We start from the raw sequence: 23,646 nt of genomic DNA on the forward strand, positions 1-23,646 counted from the left end.
CCAGACTCCTATGATGCTTTGCCTTAACCAGACTCCCATCATGCCCGGCACAAGCCCAATTCCCATGATGCTTTGCCTTAGCCAGACTCCCATCATGCCGGGCACAAGCCCAACTCCCATGATGCTTTGCCTTAGCCAGACTCCCATCATGCCTGACACAAGCCAGACTCCCATGATGCTTTGCCTTAGCCAGACTCCCATCATGCCCGGCACAAGCCCGACTCCCATGATGCTTTGCCTTAGCCAGACTCCCATCATGCCCGGCACAAGCCCGACTCCCATGATGCTTTGCCTTAGCCAGACTCCCATCATGCCCGGCACAAGCCCGACTCCCATGATGCTTTGCCTTAGCCAGACTTCCATCATGCCCGGCACAAGCCCGACTCCCATGATGCTTTGCCTTAGCCAGACTCCCATCATGCCCGGCACAAGCCCGACTCCCATGATGCTTTGCCTTAGCCAGACTCCCATCATGCCCGGCACAAGCCCGACTCCCATGATGCTTTGCCTTAGCCAGACTCCCATCATGCCCGGCACAAGCCCGACTCCCATGATGCTTTGCCTTAGCCAGACTCCCATCATGCCCGGCACAAGCCCGACTCCCATGATGCTTTGCCTTAGCCAGACTTCCATCATGCCCGGCACAAGCCCGACTCCCATGATGCTTTGCCTGAGCCTGACTCCCATCATGCCTTGCTGCCCTAGCCCGGGTTCCGTCTCAGCCCCGCCCCACCCTCTAGCCACACCCCTCCCTCAAATGGAGCCCCTCCCACTCCGCAGCGCCGCGTGCGCTCACCGGCGGTGTGTCGGCGTGCTTGCGTCACGTCCGGGCGAGCGGGAGCCGGAAGTGGGAATGGTTGAGGAGTCGCTAGGCGCCGCGGTGGCGCCGGGTCCGTGCCAAGCGGAAGGAGACCAACGGGTAGGAGCCGGAATCGCCGCGGTTCCCCGCCCCCGCCTGAGCACTGGGGGGCCGGGCACCCGGGCTCCCTCCCCCCACCGCCTTGGGAGAGCAGTGGAGGGCGGGGGGAGGAGTTGGGGCTCCGGGGTCTGGTTTCGGTTGTAAGACTGGGAGGCCGGAAGTCTGGGTCCCTTCCGGGGGGGGGGGGTTGGGACTCTTGGGTTCCTTCCTGATTGAGGGGGGGTTGGGACTCCTGGGTCCCTTCCTTGGATGCGGGGGGGCGGCAGTGGGGACCGCTGGGTCCTTCCCTTGCGGGAGGGGGGGTTGGGACTCCTGGGTCCTTCCCCCGGTTCTAGGATGGGGATGTCATACAAGGCAGTGGGGGCTAGAGGTCTGGCCTCCACAGTTTTCTTCCCGACTCCAGGGCTATGTCTACACTCGCGGCTTCTTGCGAGAGTAATATGCAAATGAGGCTAAGCGTGGAACGTCGCCGAGCCTCATTTGCATACCTAATGAGCCACTATTTTTTTTCAGAAGAGGCTCTTGCACAAGTAGGAAGGAACGTCTACGCTGCCCCTTCTTGTGCAAGAAAAACCCGCTTGTGCAAGGCCGCTACACCTATTACTTTTCAGGAAGAACAACATTGTACAAGAGGGTTTTTCTTGCGCAAGAAGGGGCAGTGTAGATGTTCCTTCCTTCTTGTGCAAGAGCCTCTTCTGAAAAAAATGGTGGCTCATGAGGTATGCAAATGAGGCTCGGTGATATTCCACGCTTAGCCTCATTTGCATATTACTCGTGCAAGAAGCCGCGAGTGTAGACATAGCCTAGGAGGGGAATGAGGTCTAGGGAGCCAGAGCAGAGGCACTTGGGAGCAAAGTCTTCCGGGGTCTGCCCTGCTTCTGCTATGTGACTCAATAGGTGACCAACCTGGGGCTAGTCACTTCCCCTCTCTGTGATGGAATGACTGAAGGTTAAATTGTTCTTTGTGAAAATGTTGAGGGTGGATAAGCCTATATAAGAGCTCAGCGTTGTTATCCATTTCTTTCAGTGGGCTATGCTACTGCTTAAGTCAATGGCAGTTGCCTTGCTCAGGCAAAAGTAGTGCCTAAAATCGATGCAAAATGCGCAACTCCAGCCACATGAATTGCATAGCTGGAGTCGATGTACCTTGCACTGGTTTTCTGGGTCAGCCCCACAACAGGTGGTTAACAGGAAAAATGATCCTGTCAATTTTCCATCCTTCTTGTCACACTGACAGGGCACCCTCAGCATTTGATTTAGCGGGTCTTCAGTGGACCTTCCAAATCAAACCCTAGCATATCTATCACCAGACCATTGATTCTCCGGCAAGTAGAGACATGGCCATGAAAAAGGCACTCTTGTGGAGGTGGAGTAATTATGGTGATTTGAGAGCACTCTCCTGTCGTCATAGCATGTGTTTACCAGATGAGCTACAATGGCACAACTGCACCAATGTTACCAGTTTAGTGTGGTAATATAGATTGGCCCTAAACTGTAGTTTCCTGAGCTCCTGTCCTTTCCTTGCTAATCAAGCCATACAATGCACAGACACCGTGTGGCTATGTCTACACTGCCCCCTCTTGTGCAGAAATATGCAAATGAGGTGAAGTGTGAAATATTGCTATGCCTCATTTGCATAATTAATGAGGCTCCATTTTTGCACAAGAGGTTTTTGCACAAGAGCTGTTCTTACTGAAAAAAAGTGAAAGAACAGCTCTTGCACAAAAAATGGAGCCTCATTAATTATGCAAATGAGGCTTGGCAATATTCCATGCTTTGCCTCATTTGCATATTTTTTGCACAAAAGGGGGTAGTGTAGTCATAATATATAAGTTTGCTCCTTATCACTTTCCTTCAAAGAAAAACAAACAAATCCTCTCTGAATACAGAATTTAAATTCTGTCTTCTGGGTCAGTTATGTTTATCTGCCTCCTTTTGCTAAAGGCCCTACAAACCTTGAAATGATGATCTTTCCAGGCTTCCACAATATTGAAGGACACAGTTTTACTTACTGCAGCACTAACAGAGATTGGCGACTGTTGTAGTTAACTCTCAAATGTCTTGTAGCATCTTTGTTGTACATTATATCTGCTAGAATAATTAAGGCTGGCAAGTATATCATTTTGTAAATGAGATTTTGAAAACGCATATTCAAGGCAGTGATCATAGTTGTTGTATTTGCTATGTTGATTTTTGAACTGAGGGAGGAAATGAATTGAGAAGTTGAACCAGGTCTCAGAATGTCTTTCAAATATAGTTTTTCCTTACTCCACTGAGTTTCTGAGCCTGTGAGCATGAGTTTCCACTGAGTTTCTGTAAAAGTGAGCATGTGTGTCCATAAACAAGAATTGTATATCCATAATTAATTTGAAATCACAATGTTTTACTTATTTAATAAAGAAATACTGCCAGTCAGAAACCTAGGCAAGTTTAGAAAATATAAAGCAAAAGAAGCTCTGAGTATTATCTATGTCTGATTGTTTTCTTGGCAATTTGTAGTTTCAGAACATGGTTTTAATATTTCTTTCCATTGTTATTGTGTGAAGCCCATATATAGGTGAAATTAACTATGTGAAAGGTGCTATCAAATGTGAAGGTAAACAGAAAAAAGATACATTTTCTCATAGTTGTAAATGTTGTTTTTAACAATAGATGAATATCACATATGAGACATTTTTGTGAACTGATTTATACTCTTGAAAAATATTAACATTGGTGTCAAGATCAAATTCCAATTTAATTATTCAGATTTTGTCCTTGAATTCTCCTTGCAGTTCCAATTTGATTCACTATTCTTCAGCACTTCCTATCCTGAGCTTTTTATATGCTGTTGTTGTGCACTGATACAGCTGCTGTGTTCCATCTCACTAGTGGTTGCATTTCAGTGGTAAGTGATCTGTGCAGATAATTCGTACAGTACATACTGAGGGCTCCAATCTTGCAGTGTAACTTTGTGTGGGTGTATTCGTGGATCCATTAGAGATGTGAATGGCTAGGTAGTAGGGTCCGAACCAGCTCTTTGCCTGCCACGGGCAAGAGGCCTGCTCCAGCCCTGTGAGGCCCACCACAGGCAGGGGCGGCTACAGCCTGGGCAGGGCAGCCCCTGTCCATGGCGGGCCTGACCTCCCCACCGCAGGCAGGCTCTGCTTCAGCCTGCTGGAACAGACCTTGTCTGCGGCGGGGAATGCCTCTTTAGCGTTCCCAGCCTACACCTCTTTAATCCCTTAACTGGTTAAACATAATGTTTAATGGGTTAACCAATTAAACAGGATTTTATATCCCTAATATCCATATGGGACCCCATGACTGACTCTGCAAATCCTGTTGCAGTATTAGAGCCTGTGTTTGTAATGTGATCTGGGATCTGTTAGAAAGAAATCCTTTTATTTAAGAATATTAACTATACGTAGCCTGGATGTGTTGCTTTTTGTGTTTGAAATGTTGACAGTTTAAAAAAAAAATCCCAAGCAGAATACATGTGGATTTATTTATATTTGGGGGCTTGGCATTCCTGTTGGTGATTTACAAGAGCTAAAGAAAAACTCTTCAAAATGCTCTTATAGCATTTCTGATAGATAAGGCTTATATAAGGACTAATCTAATAAATGTTTGACTTCATTAATTAGAATGAGGGTGGAAATGGATGGCAGGAAAGAGATCGCTTGATCATTACCTGTTCGGATCACTCCCTCTGTGGCACCTGGCATTGGCTACTGTTGGCAGGCACGATACTGGGCTGGATGGACCTTTGGTTTAATCCACTATGGCCATTATTATGTTCTTATGTTATGTTCATTTGCGCTTCTGAATTACAGCGTTGGGGCCTTGGTGAGAATATCGCTTTTTAACATAGTTAAAATCTGTGTTGTACAGGAATAGAAGAAAAATGGCTCCTGGGAGAATCCACGTGCCTTATAAATCTGGGATGTCTGGATGATACTAGACCACAAGCCAATTCACCTTCCTGCCTTGATCAGAATAGTGTTTCCCAACATGGGAAGGTAAGACTCTAATCTTCAGTATGAAGCTTTAATCTGAGTACAAGACTGCAACCCTAGAAATGTTGAACTCCTATCTCAGCTCGAGGTTTGAGTGCCTCTAAATCTGGACATCCACTCAACCTCTTTTTACCCATATTTCTATAATGGGGATAATACCATCCACTTCCCAGGGATGAATATTAATTGGTTAGTTATTTGGAAACTGTTCTGGAAATGAAAAGTGATGCACCATGGATCACATTCCTGCTGAACATGACTATGCAAAGCTAGGAATAAATAAGGAATAGAACTGTTAAAATTATAAAGCACTTACTGTCACACTCTTCTTCACAGTACCACATAAGTGAGTGCCATGTAACAATGCTATTAAAGTGGGGTTTAATATAGCTCAGTTATAGATTAATTTGCATTTTATCAAAAAGGGCTTTGAACAGTGTTATATGCAAAACTTATTGTGATATGTTTGTGCTAATAAGCCTTATGAAAGGCACAGCTACCTAGCTTTTAAAACTTGTTAGGAATGGCTTCTGAAGCAGAAATGAAGAATAGCAAAGTCTGTGTAAGTGGATTAGAATGCTGAATGTGTCAAACACGTGCCTAAGAGTAATTTTGAAAATCTGAAAGGAGAAAAATAAGTGTCCATTGTCTGTCTTGTGTTGCTACTGTCACATCAGATTACTTTTTTTGTAAGTCTCATTACTTGCTGCCTTTTGGGTTTTTCATTTTTGCTTTGCTTGTACAGGAAAGCAAGACTCTGTTTCGTATTTAGTACGTGAGAATTAGGTAATGAAACTAACATTCTGCTGAAGTATTTGGGCTTCCAGCTTGTTTGCATTTTACAAAAGCAATTATTGTTCATCTGTGTTAACAGTAGGGATGTTAAAGTGGGTTTAATCAAGTAAATGTGTAACTGCTGGGGAAAAAATATTTTTCAGCAGTTACATGGAGGAGGGTGAGGGGCAGCCCAGGAGCCTGCATGTAACCATGTAGGTTACACTTTCACATCCCTAGTGGTCATGATTTTTTCTAGCTTTGAGCAGTCAGGGTGTAATCTTGATCCCAGTGGCTACGTCTACACTGGCCCCTTTTTCGGAAGGGGCATGCTAATTTTGAAAGTGGGAATAGGGAAATCCGCGGGGGATTTAAATAAACATGTCCGCCGCTTTTTTTCCGGCTTGGGGAAAAGCCGGAAAAAAAGTGTCTAGACTGGCCCGATCCTCCGGAATAAAGCCCTATTCCGGAGGATCTCTTATTCCTACTTCGAAGTAGGAATAAGAGATCCTCCAGAATAGGGCTTTATTCCGGAGGATCGGGCCAGTCTAGACACTTTTTTTCCGGCTTTTCCCCAAGCCGGAAAAAAAGCGGCGGACATGTTTATTTAAATCCGCGGGGGATATTTAAATCCCCCGCGGATTTCCCTATTCCCACTTTCAAAATTAGCATGCCCCTTCCGAAAAAGGGGCCAGTGTAGACGTAGCCAGTGAGTTTAGTATAATCTTACTAGGAACAGGGGCAGGTCCTTTGTATGAACCTTTAAAGTTGGAAGTTCATTTAGATATTCAGATTCTGAGTCAGTTTTGGAAAGGCTTAGCTCTCTGCCTCTAAGATGCATTTCAAACAGTCTGTCTTCTTCTTGAATTTCAGGATTAGCATCTCCTGTTTGTTTCCTGCTTCCTGGCACTTCAGCATCTCCCCGGTGGGATGTCCTCGTATACTGAACACCACTTTACGACAAATTATCGTCATTGGAATACTTGCTGCTGCTGTCTCCTTGCTTTACTATTCCCTTGTTGTCATCCGGAATAAATATGGGCGTTCATACAGGGACAAAAAGTTTCACAGGTGAGGACTAATATAGTATTCAGAACAGGAAATGAGCATGACTCGGGGGTTCCATGTTGCTCATTTCTAACAGTTGAACCAGTGAGTAGTGATTGTATCTCTTGGTGTGCATGAAGCAATATGAAAAAATAAAATGCTTCCAGTCAGTTAATATAAGATGCTGCTCACTGAAATCAATCTTGGAGTAAACTTTCCTCTCTTAAAACCTCCTACATCGCTTTGGAGTTATTTCTTATTTGTTGTTTTGCTTTTGTTGTTTTTTTGTTGGTTTTCTTTCCCCTTTCCTTTTTTGGTGTGTTTAAGGCAACATTTAAACAAGTTTATAAGTGAGGTTTGAGCTTTGGTACACTATATCCCTTTGATATTCTTTCACCTTCTTGAGCTTGTTGAACATTTATGTAAGTTTAACTCTCACACATATACAGCGGATGCCACTTAACAATCAGCATATTAACAACCTCCAGGTACTAGCAATATTTTGTCAGGAATCAATCCTGTCCCACTGCCTTTAATGTTAATGGGATTTGGATATTGGCAACAGGCGTGCCACTTACAACTTTTTGATGTTCTATTCCTGGCTGACCCTCCCCCACCACCTGCCTGCAGCTGGTAGAGGCTGCAAGGGCTTTCCATAGGGAGCAAGAGTACTGGGGGCCTGAGAGGCTGCATGGTACCTGACTGTCAATTACAGGCTGCATATGCCTTGGCACCGGGAACCTAGGCTTGGCACATCCCAATGCTCTCTTTGTTCATTGCAGATTTGCAGCACAGCAGCCAGGAAGGAAATGCAGGGAGGTGCAAAGCACCAGCTTCAGGAAGGTTTGCAGGGCTGCAGCACAGGAAGGAAGCACAGTCGGACATGCCTTCCATGGCTGCAGCCTTACAACCCCCTCTGCTGCTGCCCTGTCCAGAGCCTCCCCCTTCAACCATAGTCAGATTTGCAGTGAGATGTTTCATGCGTTTTGCAGTGCTTCCACCCCTAGTTGAAGCTCTGCGCGTCTGTCTTCAGCGAGTTGACAGCCTTCAGATAAAAGCAACTCTATGCAGGCAACAGAGAAGTTGCTAATAAGGAGAATCAGCTGCATATAAAAGTGTATGTTGCATATTTTATATTTTAAATAACTTTTTCCACTCGTGTTTCTCTAAACGTGCCTCTCCGACTTAAAATTGCTTTTCTCTCTCTATCTATCGAGATTTAAAAAAAAATACAAGTTTTTCCTGTGGGACGACAGAATCATGTCCTCACGTCACTCTGCATCCCACAGCTCCTCTTCCCTCAGCCACCCGGCCTCTTTCCTGCTGCTTACCCCATTAGCTCAGAACGTGGCCTGCCCCGCTCTGGCCCTTTGCCGGCTGGACCAAGAGGCCCAGGCTGGTGGTGGGAGGGGTGGGGAAGGGGGGCGAGGAGAAGGCGGGCAGGTGGTGAAAGGCCCAGGCTCCCCTCTCCAGAGGCACAGGGCTAGAGGCCGGGGCTGGTGCATCCCTGGCTGTCCCCTATCCAGCAGCTGCGGGGAGAGCTAGGCCTGGCTACCCCCAGAGGCGGAGGATTGGTGAGCAGGGGCCACAGCCCCCATTTGTTTGTTAATATAACACTTAGCATGTTTGATTAGCCCTTATTGTCAAATACAACATGTGGAAGAAGTGTTGTGTAGTAGATACCATTTTCTTGGCTTCCGCTTTCAGCTCTGCCATCAACAATTAGATGATTTGGGCAGATGTTTCTCTCTCCATGTTATCCCTGTATAAAAAGAAAATAATGCTTACAAATCTCACAGTATGTTGTGTGCCTTAATGTCTATTAAAAATTGTGAGTCCTTTAATAGAAAGCAAAAGTTGCTGGGTTGTTTGTTGGGTTGTTTGAAGTCTGGCATATCCATTCACATTTGTAATATAAATAAGCAGATCTATTCCCAATAGACTTGAGCTGTTTTTTCTTCTAGATACCTTGCTCGAGTGACGGACACTGAAGCTACGGACACCAGCAATCCCAATCTGAACTATGGAATTGTGGTAGATTGTGGCAGTAGTGGGTCTAGGATCTTTGTGTATTGCTGGCCAAGACACAATGGCAACCCACATGATCTGTTGGACATCAAACAAATGAGGGACAAAAACAGGAAACCAGTGGTTATGAAAATTAAACCAGGTATCAGGATGAAACTCTGTTCAGTCATTTTTCCCCTAAACAGCTGACTATCTAACGCAGAACAATAATTCAGATTCAAATGAAACCTTGGGATTTTAATCTGTCAGAGGAAAGCTAACTTCTTTTTTGATTTTGGAGTCCAATAGATACAACTGGTCTCTAGGCATATCTGAATAATTAGGTGTATTTAATAGACAGTCCGATCCGTGTCGTCTGTTGCATAGTTCTCATGCCGTTGTGTGAAAATATCTGTGTATGTTGACCATGGAAATGCTGCTGGTGATAGCATAGCTAGCACTGTTATGGTCACAGTGAGGTGTTGGCCAAAGTCTGTGCTGAACATTTAAGAGTTAGATTAATTTTACCTTAAAAATCCCAATGAACTGAAAACATCTAGAAATGGGAAATGCATGAGGTAAACTCCATTTCCGAATTTTAGACATCTCTACAGGTTGAACCTCTCTAGTCCGGTACTCTCTGTTCTGGCAATGTCGGTGGTGTGGTGTGATTTTAGTTATCCAGATGCCCACTTATGGATGTGGCCAAGTTTCCTGTGGTCCCATAGAGCCAGGACTGGTGGCTATAAACAAACTTTATGTCCTGTGCTGTTCTTTACCTCCAATTTACCCCTAAATGTCTTCTATAGCTCAGCAAGCATTTGGAAGTGTAGACCATATATGCCCTCTCATGGTTCTGCAAATTTTCTGGTTCAGCACTGGTCATGTCCCAAGGTTGCCAGACTAGAGAGGTTCAATCTATATCTTGTATTCCTCCTGCCAAAAAAATTTCCATCAATTCTTGCAAGGGTTATATATGGTACAGCAACTTTAGGATTTTTTCCATATTTGGTTTGTACGTGTGTTAGCTAGAAAACTACTGGTAGAGTAAGTCTCTTTGTTACTTATAAGTAATTTTTTACAGTACTGGTTAGTGGTTGTAAATAGCTGACTGTATGTAAAAATACTTACTTTAAATCTCCAAAGCCGGTGAGCTTAAATTTTCTTTTTTAATTCTTTGTGAAAGAAACTATTCCCTTATACTTTGCACTTCCTTATTCGTTCATCTATTTCCCTAGGTATTTCAGTGTTTGCTAGCTCTCCTGAAAGAGTCAGCGATTATATTTCTCCACTTCTGAGCTTTGCTGCAGAGCACGTGCCTCGTGCAAAACACAAAGAAACTCCTCTCTATATCCTCTGTACTGCAGGGATGAGAATCCTGCCTGAGAGGTGAGTAGGTACCTTATTTCTTTCAATGCTTGCTTTAAACATCCTAGTGCTTTGGGTGGTTTAACTATTATCCAAAATGTTGCTCCTTTTTCAGCCAACAGAAGGCAATACTAGAAGATCTGCTCACTGATATTCCTGTGCACTTTGATTTTCTGTTTTCGGACTCTCATGCAGAAGTTATTTCAGGGAAACAGGAAGGTAAGGTAATACTGAAGAACAAAACACAGTTTTGAAATATTTTTGTTTCTTTTCAGTGGTGTTCTGTTAAATTTTTTATTTTTGGCAGCTTTCTTTGTCTAAATGCTTGGTAAGTAAGAGATCATATGTCTCAACAGCAACAAAGTTTTTTTTTCCCCTTATTGTCAAAATGAAAAAATGCCCCAGTAATTTAAGAAAAAATGTCGTATAAAATCAGGAGAAATAATCAATATCTCCTTATTGAACTATGAGGCATGTGTGTCCATTTTCAATTACGTATGACATGAGCCAGAATCCAATATAATAGGATTCCAAGGAAGATACTGGAATCCTCATCACGGGAGACTAACAGATTGGACAAACACTTGTCAGGAACGATGTAGATTTACTTGATGCTGCCTCAGTTCAGGGGGGTGGATTACATGACTTCACAAAATCCCTTCCAGTGCTGCATTTCTAAGATTATATGAAAAGACCACCCTTGCTTAACCCAAAGATATTGAATGGTCTAAAAATAGTCCCACAAACTGTGGAAATTTGGTCAAATTACAAAGGATGAGTATAAACAAATACTAAAAGTATGTAGGGATAGAATTAGAAAGAGGAAGGTACAAAGTGCTCTCAAGCTAGCTAGAGACATAAATGGTAATAAGAAAACATTCTGCAAATATATTAGAAGCAAGGGGAAGAGCAAGGACAGGGTAGGCCTGTTACTTGGTATAGAGGGAGAAACAATAACATATAATGTAGAAACAGCAGGTGTGCTTAAAGATTTGTTTCGATTTCACCAAGAAGTTTGATGGTGGTTGGATGCCTAACATAGTGAATGCCAGTGAAAATGGGGTAGGATCAGAAGCTAAAATAAAGGAAAAAAGTTACAAATACGTGGACAGTTAGGGTATGTCTACACTACCCTCCTAGTTCGAACTAGGAGGGTAATGTAGGCATACCGCACTTGCAAATGAAGCCCGGGATTTGAATTTCCCGGTCTTCATTTGCATAAGCGGGGCGCCGCCATTTTTAAAACCCCGCTGGTTCGAACCCCGTGCAGCAAGAGAGATTTAGGTTGGAGATGAGGAATCTAACTGTCAGAGTGATTATTTATTGCAATAAATTGCCTAGGAAGTTTGTCTAACCTGCTCTTAAATCTCCAGTGGAGAGAAACCTGACAGAGATGATCTAGATAGTGCTTGGTCCTGCCTATGACTAGACTTGATGACCTCTAGAGATCCCATCTATGGTTCTAGAAGTACTGTCTGTAGAGGGAAGCATAGTTGGATATAACTGTCTTATCAATGACAGAGTCTTCACATTTTTTTCTGAATTTTTTTCTACTTTTAAAACTTGCTTTACAGAATGACTTTAAACTACTAAACTAGGATTGTATGAGAATTACTTGAATGTTAGATGAGAAATTCTTAAATGGGAAAGAATGCTTATAAAAATATTTCTGCATGTAACACAGTTAATACAGTATGTTCATTTAACTTGTTAACACATTAAGATAATTGAGGGAGACTAAACTGTAGTACTTAAAGTGATGAGATGGCCTGCAATTTTTACATATTTGCTTTTTTTCTTAATGCTCCTAGGAGTATATGCGTGGATTGGCATCAATTTTGTTTTGGGGCGATTTGAACATATTGATGATGGCAAGTATATTAATTATATTCCAGAGGAACTTCCCGTATATTGTCAACACATTTGCGGGGGGGCGGGAGTGTGATGTGCAGGATCATTTTTTTGTGTGTGTTTTCAAATAAGTCAGGTATGCTTAGTGGAGAACACAAGTCACACACAGTGCAAAGAGCGATATCAAAATTTCACGTGACTAGTCTAGTGAATCACACTCAATATTAACATTTGTTAATGTCCGGAGTAATTGTCCTGATGGTAGTTGTGGTCTTGGAGGTGGTTAGCATGTCCCTGCAGTCCCTAGGAGGGTCAACACAGGGGGTCTCCACGTGCTGTCCTTGCCTGCACACACTGCTCCTGCGGCTCCCTTTTATCGCTAATGGAGCACTGTGGGCGGTGGAGGCTGTGGGGTCATGGCCTGTTGTGGATGAGGGGTAGTGCATGCCAGCTGCTTTCGTGGGGTGGGGGGCTGGGGGCTGCTGGTCTGCCTTGACTCTAGTGCTGCCTGTCCCACTGACCTAGGATTTTATGAGAATTATTTGAATGTTTTAGATGAGAAAGCAGTTAAATGAAAGCTCCTCTTTTTGTTTGAGTTTTCTGCTGCTTAAGATCCCATTCCCAGCTGTGTTTCTCAGTAGTGCCAGATACTCCTTTTGTATTCCAGAGGATGATGCAGTAGTAGAAGTGCATATCCCTAGCAGTGAAAACAAGGAAGCCATCATTCGTAAGAGAACAGTGGGTATTCTCGACATGGGCGGAGTGTCAACTCAGATAGCATATGAAGTCCCTAAAACTGTAAGCTTTGCCTCTTCACAGCAGGTTATTATCTGTACAATTTTCCTTAGTTTTTCTTTTCTGTTTTTAACCCATATCCATTGGTTTTTTTGTGTTTTGTTACATCACATCCCAAAACCAAGCAAGAGAAGACGTGACCACAAGTCCCTAATCAGCTAAGCAATTCATTTGTGTGTGTTCATTTGAAATAAAAAAAAGTTGATAAAGCATGGTAGAACATTCATTGATAAAACATTCATTTGTATAAGTATTTAACTTTCTTAATTGGGTTTTTCTAAGCAGACTTATACTTAAGTGTTTTCATGTTGAAAGTTGCATAGCTCCCTCATGAGAAGGGAGGTGTATTTATTTGTCATGCAATTTCCCTTAATAAGCTAGAACAAGGGAAATTGATCAAAGTAAGAAATTACTTTATTATGCTGTATAGTGTACATACCACATTTTATCTGCTGCAAAAAATGAGAAATTACTTGTTTCTAAATTTCAAATGGAACAATGTGATTTTTTTTAATCCCAAAAGTATGCATTGATTTTTAGAGCAAATCGCAAAGTCTTGAATAAAGCAAACTTCCATTGACTTCCTGGGAAATTTGCTAGTGGAAAGACTGTATAAGAACCACAGGCATTTGATTCACAAATCATTTTTATTTAAGCAGTCTGTGACATTGCATTTTTCCTTGTATTAGCAAGCACTGCCTCTTCGTATAGAAGGCAGAATTCTCCTCTTAACTCAAAAGATTTCCTGAATTATTCTTCCCCTCTCTCCCTTCACCTACGTGTAGGATATGCCCATATTTAGGAAGAGGATACTGGAGTGGAAATCTTATGAGAGGCTTCTTTAAAAATTTGGAATTCAATACCATTGTTAATTGGAAGTCATATTAATCTTTAGAGGGGTAGCCGAGTTAGTCTGTAACAAGAAAAACTTAAAAAACAACAAATAGTCTAGTATCATGAGCTTTTGTGGGCACAATCCACTTCTTCAGATTATCTGAAGAAGTGGGTTGTGCCCACGAAAGCTCATACTATCTACATGTTTTGTTAGTCTTTAAGGTGCTACTAGACTATTTGTTGTTGTATCTTAATCTTTGAAATATATACCATCTGGGCTGCTTCTTTTATTACAAGTCTTTGACAAAGTCATTGAAGCATAGGTGGTTCAAAAATTTAACAAGGAGAGGGCACTGACTCGTGTGATTTTTAAAAAATTGTTCTCTGAAGCAAAGATGAATTTGATAGTATGACAATTGGCAAGGAATTGTTTGTCAGGATATAGTTTTATAAGGTACTACTGTCTGAACTTGCAGTCAGATATTGGATCTAAAGAGTTTTCAAGATGATCCTCCCTCTGCTCTTTTGACTGGGTACCAAGTTAAATGCCTGTGATGGTTGTGAGCCTGCTACTGCAGCTGCTGAAGCCCCACACGCTGTTACACTAATTCCCTTGGCCCCTTCTACATGAAGTGTTTTTGGAACGGATTTTTCTCTGAAGTGCTTCAGAAATGTTGACAAGCAGTTCTGGGGCAAGTCTGAGGCGATCGGCGTGAGTGCGCTTGTATGGAGAGTGGCTTAGAAGCTGTGAGAACACTGTTCTGAAATGACACATTAGTGCCTGTAGCACTCCGGGTGTTCACAGGCTTGTTGGAACTGGCTCTGCTTTGTTCTGTAAAATTCTTTCTAATTGCCTTTTGCTTGGGTGCCTGCAGGAGGAAGTAGCCAAAAACTTACTTGCAGAGTTCAATTTGGGCTGTGATGCTCATCAGACCGAGCACGTGTACAGAGTGTATGTAGCGACGTTCCTTGGTTTTGGTGGGAATGCAGCACGGCAGAGATATGAGGACGGTGTTTTTACCAACACGATGTTTAGAAACAGGTAACTTTCTGTGTGGCTGATTTGTGTATTATAAATACTGACACTCCTGAAACCCAAGCAAAATGTAGACCCCCCCCCCCCCCCCCAGATAAAACACATCTAAAATTGCTGAGCAGTATACCGTCCCTTTTTAAATGCTATTTCTGTTCATTCCCTAACTTGAATGCTCTGGAAGGGGGTTCCACTGAAACAGTTTTGTGGCCCCCACTAATTGCAGATATGTGGCTCGCTCAGCAAGACTCAAGTGCTTTCATGCTGCTGCAGGGCTCTATTCGGAGTGCTCCCCAGAGCAAGTTTATGGAACTGTTCTTCTCTGGGGAAGAAGCATGGAGTGGGAGAACTACTGAGCCTGCTTTGATGATCCAAAGACCTCCCATTCTAGCCGATCAGTTTGATACACTGTTCTTGGAGACAGCATTATGTAAAAATTGACTAAATTACATTGAAATTGCTAGTGGAGGAATTATTCTTCAGCCACAAGAGGGTCTGGGAGCATTTGAATCAGCCCGTTTGAGGTGCTCGCACTTGACTGAGCCAAGCAGTCTGTTCTAGTTGTATTGTTAACTGCAGTTGCCAATTGTCCATCTCTCTGGAGAAATAGAATTTTCCCTCAGCCCCAGGGCACAATTCTTGTGTGACTCACCCTCAAATCAGAAATTCCCTCCAGACCCCACGCTGCATCATCCCGGAGCAGTGATACTCAGACTGAAGCTTGCAAGCTGCAAGTAGATCTTTAATGTGTGTCCTGTAGCTCTTTGCCACATCTGCATATTAAAATAGAATCATAGAATCATAGAATAATAGGACTGGAAGGGACCTCAAGAGGTCATCGAGTCCAGCCCCCCGCCCTCAAGGCAGGACCAAGCTCCACCTACACCATCCCTGACAGATGTCTATCTAACCTGTTCTTAAATATCTCCAGAGAGGAAGATTCCACCACCTCCCTTGGCAATTTATTCCAATATTTGACCACCCTGACAGTTAGGAATTTTTTCCTAATGTCCAATCTAAACCTCCCTTGCTGCACTTTAAGCCCATTACTCCTTGTCCTGTCCTCAGAAACCAAGAGGAACAAATTTTCTCCTTCCTCCTTGTGACACCCTTTTAGATATTTGAAAACCGCTATCATGTCCCCCCTTAATCTTCTTTTTTCCAAACTAAACAAGCCCAGTTCATGAAGCCTGGCTTCATAGGTCATGTTCTCTAGACCTTTAATCATTCTTGTCGCTCTTCTCTGTACCCTTTCCAATTTCTCCACATCTTTCTTGAAATGTGGCGCCCAGAACTGGACACAGTACTCCAGCTGAGGCCTAACTAGTGCAGAGTAGAGCGGCAGAATGACTTCACGAGTTTTGCTTACAACACACCTGTTGATACAACCTAGAATCATATTTGCTTTTTTGGCAACAGCATCACACTGTTGACTCATATTCAACTTGTGGTCCACTATGACCCCTAGATCCCTTTCCGCCATGCTCCTTCCTAGACAGTCGCTTCCCATCTTGTATGTATGGAACTGATTGTTCCTTCCTAAGTGGAGCACTTTGCATTTCTCTTTATTAAACCTCATCCTGTTTACCTCTGACCATTTCTCTAACTTGCTAAGGTCATTTTGAATTATGTCCCTATCCTCCAAAGAAGTCGCAACCCCACCCAGTTTGGTATCATCCGCAAACTTAATAAGCGTACTGTCTATCCCAATATCTACATCATTGATGAAGATATTGAACAGTACGGGTCCCAAAACAGACCCTTGCGGAACTCCACTTGTTATCCCTTTCCAGCAGGATTTAGAACCGTTAACAACAACTCTCTGACTACGGTTATCCAGCCAATTATGCACCCACCTTATCGTGGCCCTATCTAAGTTATATTTGCCTAGTTTATCAATAAGAATATCATGCGAGACCGTATCAAATGCCTTACTAAAGTCTAGGTATATGACATCCACCGCTTCTCCCTTATCCACAAGGCTCGTTATCTTATCAAAGAAAGCTATCAGATTAGTTTGGCATGACTTGTTCTTCACAAACCCATGCTGGCTATTCCCTATCACTTTATTACCTTCCAAGTGTTTGCATAGGATTTCCTTAATTACCTGCTCCATTATCTTCCCTGGGACAGACGTTAAACTGACCGGTCTGTAGTTTCCTGGGTTGTTCTTATTCCCCTTTTTATAGTGTGTCTGTTAACCAGTTGGTATGCATTTATTATGTTGTTCACCAATTATCAACTTGCACAAAGTTTTTAACTTGTTTTCATGCACAGTGTCCACATGGGGGAGTTACAGCACAGTGTCCTGTTGTAGACACCTTGATCCAAAACACAGGGCACTGCACACTGGCCTTAGAAGCCAATTTAGCTGTACCTGTTGTGGTGGGTTTTTTTGGTTTTGTTTTCTGGGTTTTTTTTTTGGTACCAGCTTGCAGTTACTATTTTTCAAGAAACATTTAGTAAATTATGCTAATTAACTTCTTTTGCATGTGTTAGCCAAGCTGTAACCGGAGAAGAGATGCAGCTGTTATTTCTGGTAGCTTCAGTATTCTGAACAGAGCCCGCGGTGCACCATGATGTTTTTTTAGATCTCTTCATGGAGTTTGTGTAAAATTGCAATTTAATACAAAAAATCTGCAGTTGCTTGGATTTTTGTTCTGTCTCCAGATGAAACGGTGCTGTGACTCTGGTAGATTGGGTGTAGTGAGACTTAATGTGTTCTGTATGATCTCTGAATGTAAAAATAGGTACCAAAACTTGCTGAAGTCAGACACTTGGTCTTCATTCTATCTGTTTTTGTTTATGTAACTTTGTCCCAAATAGGATTTTGAGTTTACAGTTTCTATGATTGTTTCAACTCTGCTTAATCTTGTGCACAGGCTCCTGGGTCAACAGATTGGTATGACTTCTGAGTCTCCCTACCTGGACCCTTGCCTGCCTCTAGAGATTGAGGATGAAATCCAGCAGAATGGGCAGAAACTGTATGTGCGAGGGACTGGAGATTTTAATCTGTGTCGTGAAATTATTCAGCCTCTCATGAATAAGACCAATGAAACCCAGACATCTTTAAATGGCATTTATCAGCCTGCAGTGCACTTCCAGAACAGCGAGTTTTATGGCTTCTCGGAGTTTTTCTACTGTACTGAAGATGTATTGCGTATGGGGGGAGACTACAATGCTGCTAAATTTATTAAAGCTGCAAAGGTAATGCATTCTGGAGATATTATCTTCTTAGTTTGAGATAGCTAGTAATCCAAAAACAGCAGCCACTTCTGAAACTGGGGAAGTGAAGCTTTTCCTTTGGGAGCCAAACTTCCTTTTGTGTTATATAATTAACAGTAGCTCGTTTTTCTGGCCTCGTGTGTTTTCTCTTGAAAACAGTTCACTACTCCATAATAGTAGAGGGATTCTGGAGTGAGCAAGGTCTGTCCCAGAATTTGAGAGCTGCACTCTAGAGGAATTGTAAAAAACTCGGAACTCTCACTTTAAAAATGTGATGGGAATCAGTTTTTATCTATTATTCAGCATATGTGGTTTAAGCCAATAAAAAGGGACCAGAACACAAACCAGCTGTGACCAACTTGCTTTTTGTCAGCCTTCCACTGACTGTTATGTTTAATTTACATATTTATAAAGCTGCTTATCTATTGGCATAGCATATTTTGCTTAATTTTTAATAAATAAACTGAACTGTTTTGTTTTGTGTAGGATTATTGTGCCACTAAGTGGTCTGTCCTGCAGGAACGTTTTGACCGTGGTCTTTATGCATCACATGCTGATCTTCATAGATTGAAGTGAGTATTCATGTTAGTACAGCAGAAATCATGCATGCAGAGTGGTCAGAAGAGAAGCATCATGCCCAAACGACTTATTGCTATCTGTGGCGTGAGTAGCTGTGTCAGTGCTGGGATACTAGAGAGGAGGTGGGTCTCATTTTAAAAAGGCATTGGAAATTTGAATGTGAGTTTTATAGATTCCCAGAGCAGAAGGGACCATTGTGGTCAGACTGAGTGAAGCATTAAGAATTGCATCAGCTATAGAAAAGACTGATCCTACACCAGTGACACACTTTAGCAATAAGTAATGCAGCTCTTAGAGTACAGGGAACAATCCTGTAATGCATTTTTATCGTGGTTTAGAAAACTTCCAATGGACTATGGGGTATCTTAGTATGTCACTGCTTATCAGGTCGGATGTTACCTTGCAATGCAGTTTCGTGATTGAAGCAGGTGACTAGTGTGGTGCTTTCCAGTCTCACTCTACTTGCTGTTATCCTTTCCTCAAAGGGGGGAAGAGAAAGCAAACCCCCAGTTCCTGAGGCCCAAAACTGCTAACCCGCATCAGTATTGGATTGGAGGAGAGGTGTGGGCTTCAATAAGAAGAAATCGATTAACTCTTTGTGCCCTATATGTACGTTAGGTCTTCTCTGTGCCTGTCCTAATGTGCAAGACCATTGGCTGGAACTGTTTATATTTTTGTCTTTACGATAGATCAGCGGTTCCCAACCTGTGGTCCGCAAACCCCTGGTGGTCCATGACAGCACTGCAGGGGGTCTGTGGAAAGTTTTTAAAAATAAGGATTGGGCCCACCATGGTGGGCCTGATCTTTTACTATTCTTTTCCTTTCCTGGGTCTGTGAAATTTTAATAGATTGAAAAGAGGTCAATGTGCTCAAAAAGGTTGGGAACAACTGCAGTAGATTATAAATACATCAAGGGCAGGGACCTGAATCTTGTATGTGTACATGGCTCTGTATAAATAGTAGAAAAAATGAAGAATCAAATGACATAGCCAGCTTTTATTCTGCTTGTTCTGTAGGTATCAATGTTTCAAGTCTGCCTGGATGTATGAAGTGTTCCACAGTGGTTTCTCTTTCCCCATCAACTACAGCAATTTAAAAACTGCTCTGCAGGTTTATGATAAGGAAGTGCAATGGACATTGGGAGCCATCCTTTACCGAACACGATTTTTACCCTTAAGGTACTGCTGGCTCTTGCAAATGGTTATGTGCAAGGCTGGGATGGTGGGTGGCTCGATATGGAAGTAGTTGGCAAAAAGGAGAGGAAACATTGCTTCAAGTGTAGTATACAAAACACTTGTACGTAGGAGCTGGGTGTTTATTATTTCAAACCAAAGCAAGTCTACTAAATGTCTCTGTGGATAAAACCAAACATATCTGTCTTCAGATGGCTCAGCAAACGTTACTGTAGTTGAGCTGTGTTCAGTGCATGTTAGGGATGAGAAAGTGTAACCGTGTACACGGTTAACTGATGAGCTTGTGCTCATCGGTTAACGTTCATGATTACACGCAGGCTACCCTCATACACTGGGTACCGGGGAACCCGCTTCCCTCCTCCCCCCTGTGCTGCTGCCTGTGCCACGTGTGTAATCACTGAAATTGTCAGTGGTTACATGATTACCTAATCACATTTTGACATCCCTAGTGCACGTGCTTTCAGTTTTTATGGTAAGATGATCAAAAGGCCTTTTTGCTGCCTTGCTGAAGGATTGAAGTCCTGTTTTGTTTGTGTTTTCCCCCTTTGTTTCAGAGACATCCAGCAGGAGAACTTCAGAGGAAATCACTCCCATTGGAGGGGCTTCTCCTTTGTTTACAATCATTACTTGTTCTTTGTCTGTTTCTTGATTGTGCTGCTGTCCATTGTGCTCTATCTTCTGAGGCTGAGACGGATTCACCGGCGAATGCTGCGCAACAGCTCTTCAGCTTCTCTCTGGATCGAGGAAGGCCTCCCACCACAGAAGGTTCCAGGAGCCTTATGAAACATGAGGATAAAGAGCCTCTTTGTGGGACTTTTTAAAGTACAAGCCATTTTTTTTACCTCAGGGTTTCTCCTCTTTTGTCTGTCCTCCGCTCATCCCCCCAAAATCATGTGAGGAAACATCTCCTGGCAGTATTCAATGCAGCGTTAGAATCAACTTAGATTAGGGGAAATTGAGGTCAGACCAAACTGAGTTGACAAGAAAATATCTGCCAAAAATGGCTTCTAAAATAATTTTTTAAAGTAAATGCACTTTCATATTAAAAGGGAGAGAGAGAGTCCGGACTTGATGCCAGTAAATGAATTAACAGAGGCAGCTTAAGCTATGTATGGTATCAGAATTGATTTCTCTTCCTTCAGTAAAATTGTGAAATGATACTAGCTAGGATGAGTGGGTATATCGATGTATATTTTTGTTCAACTCTGTGATTGATATTTCACGCAGCTTCTAAACTCTCAGCCTAAGTCAAGAAAAAAGAAGTGTGGGGCGGTTTAGAATTAGTGACATTATTAACTGACCTGATAAAATGTGAAAAGTTGACATCTTAAATGTTGAAGTACTGCAACAGAAGAGAAACATCTATCATGGCTACTGCTGTGTGTATGCAAAACACACCTAAAATCATTGTTTCGTTTAGTCATTACAGGTTTCTTCTTCAGAAGCATTGTTTTATGGTGACAAACGTGATTTTTCTTTTTAACCTTTCATTTGGTGGTGTTTCATGACAACGATTCATAGATCTCCCTGAAATTCTCATAAGCTTGAAAAGACTGGAAAATGCACAGACTTCAATTAGCCCTCGTGAACTAGACACGTGCACATTGTCTTTTTATTTTTGTTCTTTCCTGGTATAATTTCTTACCTGTTAATTTATATTTTATTTAAAACAATATTAGTTTTATTTGAAAGCAAACTTGTTCATGATTAAAAATGGCATTTATATGAACCTCTAGCGGATAAAAACTTTATTGTCCTATTTAAAATGGTGCGTGCTCTCGCTTCTGACATGCCCATTATACATAACCTGCCACAGTGAGTATAAATATGTTCTGAAACTTTACACAATTCTCCATATTGGCATCTTCGTCCTCTGTACACCCAACTTTTGAAGAGAGCTGACTTTTTTTGTCTATTTTTTTTAAAACTAAAAGCAAACAGATCTGTGGTTGGTTGTTCTTTTTGGTTTTGTTCAGTTTCAGATCATTCTGGTTTTGTTCTCTGCCCAAATTCTGTCAATTGTGTTCTGCCTCTCTAATCACTTTGTACGTAGTCACTTCCTGGTTTAAACTGTTGTGGCATGGATGTGTGTGTGTGTGTGTGTACACACACACACACACACACACACACACACACACACACACACACACACACACACACACTGCTCAGGGAGTTACGGTCATCCCATAAATTGCTGCACTTCGTGATGAAGAGATTCCCCAATCAGTGAGCAGGAAAAGTATTGGGGATGGGGATGGCTTGTATTTGATTGTGGCCTCTTTAAATCTTGTAAACAAGACTTTCTGTATCATAAAAAATTCCAAATATATCTCATATCTTGCCTCATAGGTCTGTTATGAGGAAAAATTAATATCAGTCAAGCTCTGGAAGGCCCCCCATATCATGGACCATTAGTGATCCATGACGGTCTTGCAGGTGGGCTGCAGGCTCAGGGCTCACCTTCTCCCCTCCCTGCAGTGGGGAGCCTGCACTGGTTCTCCAGCCCCTCACCACTGCCCAGAAGGAGGAAGTACCAGAGCAGGCTTCCTGATGGCAGGGTGAGGGGAGAGACTCACAGGCTGGATCCAGTTTGTGCAGAAAAGAAGCATTTGCCCACCCACCGTCGCTTCCCTTTCCTCCAGGTAATAGCACAAAAAAGTGCTCACTTGGAGACTTTCCCTGCTGCTCCCATTGGCTGTGATTCCAGCCAATGGGAGTAGCAGGGGGACAAGCTTGGGAGTGGCGGGAGGCGTAAAGCCAGGTAAGTGCCTCCCTCATGCCCCTATCACCACCCTCCCCCCCTCCATGCCCTTACACCAGTGTTTCTTAAACTGTGTCCCCTGGCACACTGCTGTGCTTCAAGGCAGTTGGGGGTTTGCCGTGGAGAACAACAGTTCAAAATGGCCACCCTTAAAGGGGCAGGTGATTTTTAAGAGAAAAAAAAAATCCTTGGTGTTTTTCTTGAAAAAAATAAATAAAAATTGTTTGGTGTTCCTCCGTCTTAAGTTTAAGAAACACTGTCCTACATCGTCCCTGCTAGTCCCTCCACCCCCAGCCCTTTCCTGCCTCCTGACCAAACCTCATATCTCCACTCCCTGCACCCATTTGTCATCCTGTGTGGTTGGCTGGTGGTCTGGAAAGGTTTGCATTGAGCGGTGTGGGCCAGGGGCCAAAATGTTTGAGAACCATGGTCTTCAATCTACAGAGACACAAAGTATTTTAACTGCAGATCTGTTTAGGGCTTCACTATGTAGCTAACTGCTTCAGTGTATGCTGTCACTGGTTACTCCAGCAGCTTGGCAGCTGTAGCAAGCATAACATTTCAATCCGTTTTTAAAACAGATCAGCTCTACAACAAAGTCTTCCCAAAGACCATGCTGACCTAATGCAATGTGAGTATTCTGCTCACTTTTCAGAGCTACTTACTGTGTGCTGACCTAAAGCATGCTACCTCTTTCAAAAAGGAATTGATGCGTGATTGCAAGGAGTGGGAGACTATTGCTGTTTCTATCAATTTTTACAAGTGCAATTCTGCTTTCTCTAATGTGACTACCTGCATGAGAGAACACTTCCAGAATTGGGACTCGAGTTTTATAACCAATGAATAGAAGTGTTGCGGTGATCTTGCCTTTAAAGCTAATACAGTTTCCATTACAGGTTTTCTTTAAATGTGAAAAAACAACTTATGGGTAGCATTTTACCCTGGTTTCCAGAATTAGACACAGATATTTAGCTGCACAACTTCCAAGGAGTTGGGGAATGATTTAAGGAGAAGTTAGGCTGAATGCTCATAGAAAAATCCTTCAGCCATTTAAATGCCCTAAAACAATGTTTCTCTTTGTATCTTCCACTCAGGAAATTGTGCCTTTGTGTATTGTAGATTGGACATATCATCTGAGCATTTCATATATTGTTAATAACTTTATCATAACCTACTGTGAGGCAGGAAGGAATTATCCTCATTTCACAGATTGAGACTCATATATTTGTGTTTATGCATGTGTATATAAATACGGCGTATAT

At 42.6% G+C, this 23,646-nt stretch overlaps 1 protein-coding gene and 1 long non-coding RNA gene across 3 annotated transcripts in view; one reads left to right on the forward strand and one right to left on the reverse strand.

Annotated features, from left to right (window-relative positions):
• The window catches only part of LOC112547817 (uncharacterized), a 41,846-nt gene extending 40,912 nt beyond the window's left edge, over positions 1–934 (reverse strand). Inside the window, exon 1 of the long non-coding RNA XR_003091626.2 lies at positions 797–934. This is a non-coding gene — a long non-coding RNA (uncharacterized LOC112547817). The remainder of the gene's footprint in view (positions 1–796) is intronic.
• ENTPD4 (ectonucleoside triphosphate diphosphohydrolase 4) lies at positions 790–21,969 on the forward strand. Of its 2 annotated transcripts, none has more exons than XM_075910644.1 (14): positions 790–919; positions 3,694–3,806; positions 4,793–4,920; positions 6,565–6,762; positions 8,703–8,908; positions 9,984–10,134; positions 10,229–10,332; positions 11,925–11,984; positions 12,632–12,786; positions 14,469–14,635; positions 17,509–17,833; positions 18,338–18,423; positions 19,447–19,608; positions 20,178–21,969. In XM_075910644.1, exons 3-14 carry the CDS (start codon positions 4,853–4,855, stop codon positions 20,404–20,406), a joined length of 1,911 nt encoding a protein of 636 aa, XP_075766759.1. In that variant the 5' UTR covers positions 790–919; positions 3,694–3,806; positions 4,793–4,852; the 3' UTR covers positions 20,407–21,969. The 2 variants fall into 2 exon arrangements, with proteins under 2 accessions (XP_075766759.1, XP_075766760.1); XM_075910645.1 differs by having other exon boundaries at positions 12,632–12,762.
• Positions 21,970–23,646: the final 1,677 nt, after the last annotated feature.

The sequence above is a fragment of the Pelodiscus sinensis genome, chromosome 28 (genome assembly GCF_049634645.1).
Source record: "Pelodiscus sinensis isolate JC-2024 chromosome 28, ASM4963464v1, whole genome shotgun sequence".
NCBI lineage: Eukaryota > Metazoa > Chordata > Testudines > Trionychidae > Pelodiscus > Pelodiscus sinensis.

Bases quoted from the DNA above. Each gene is read 5' to 3' on its own strand.
- ENTPD4 (XM_075910644.1), top strand. From the start codon at position 4,853: ATGATACTAGACCACAAGCCAATTCACCTTCCTGCCTTGATCAGAATA. The intron at 12,787-14,468 runs GTTATTATCTGT...GGGTGCCTGCAG, and splicing joins GCTTTGCCTCTTCACAGCAG to GAGGAAGTAGCCAAAAACTT. The intron at 14,636-17,508 runs GTAACTTTCTGT...TCTTGTGCACAG, and splicing joins AACACGATGTTTAGAAACAG to GCTCCTGGGTCAACAGATTG.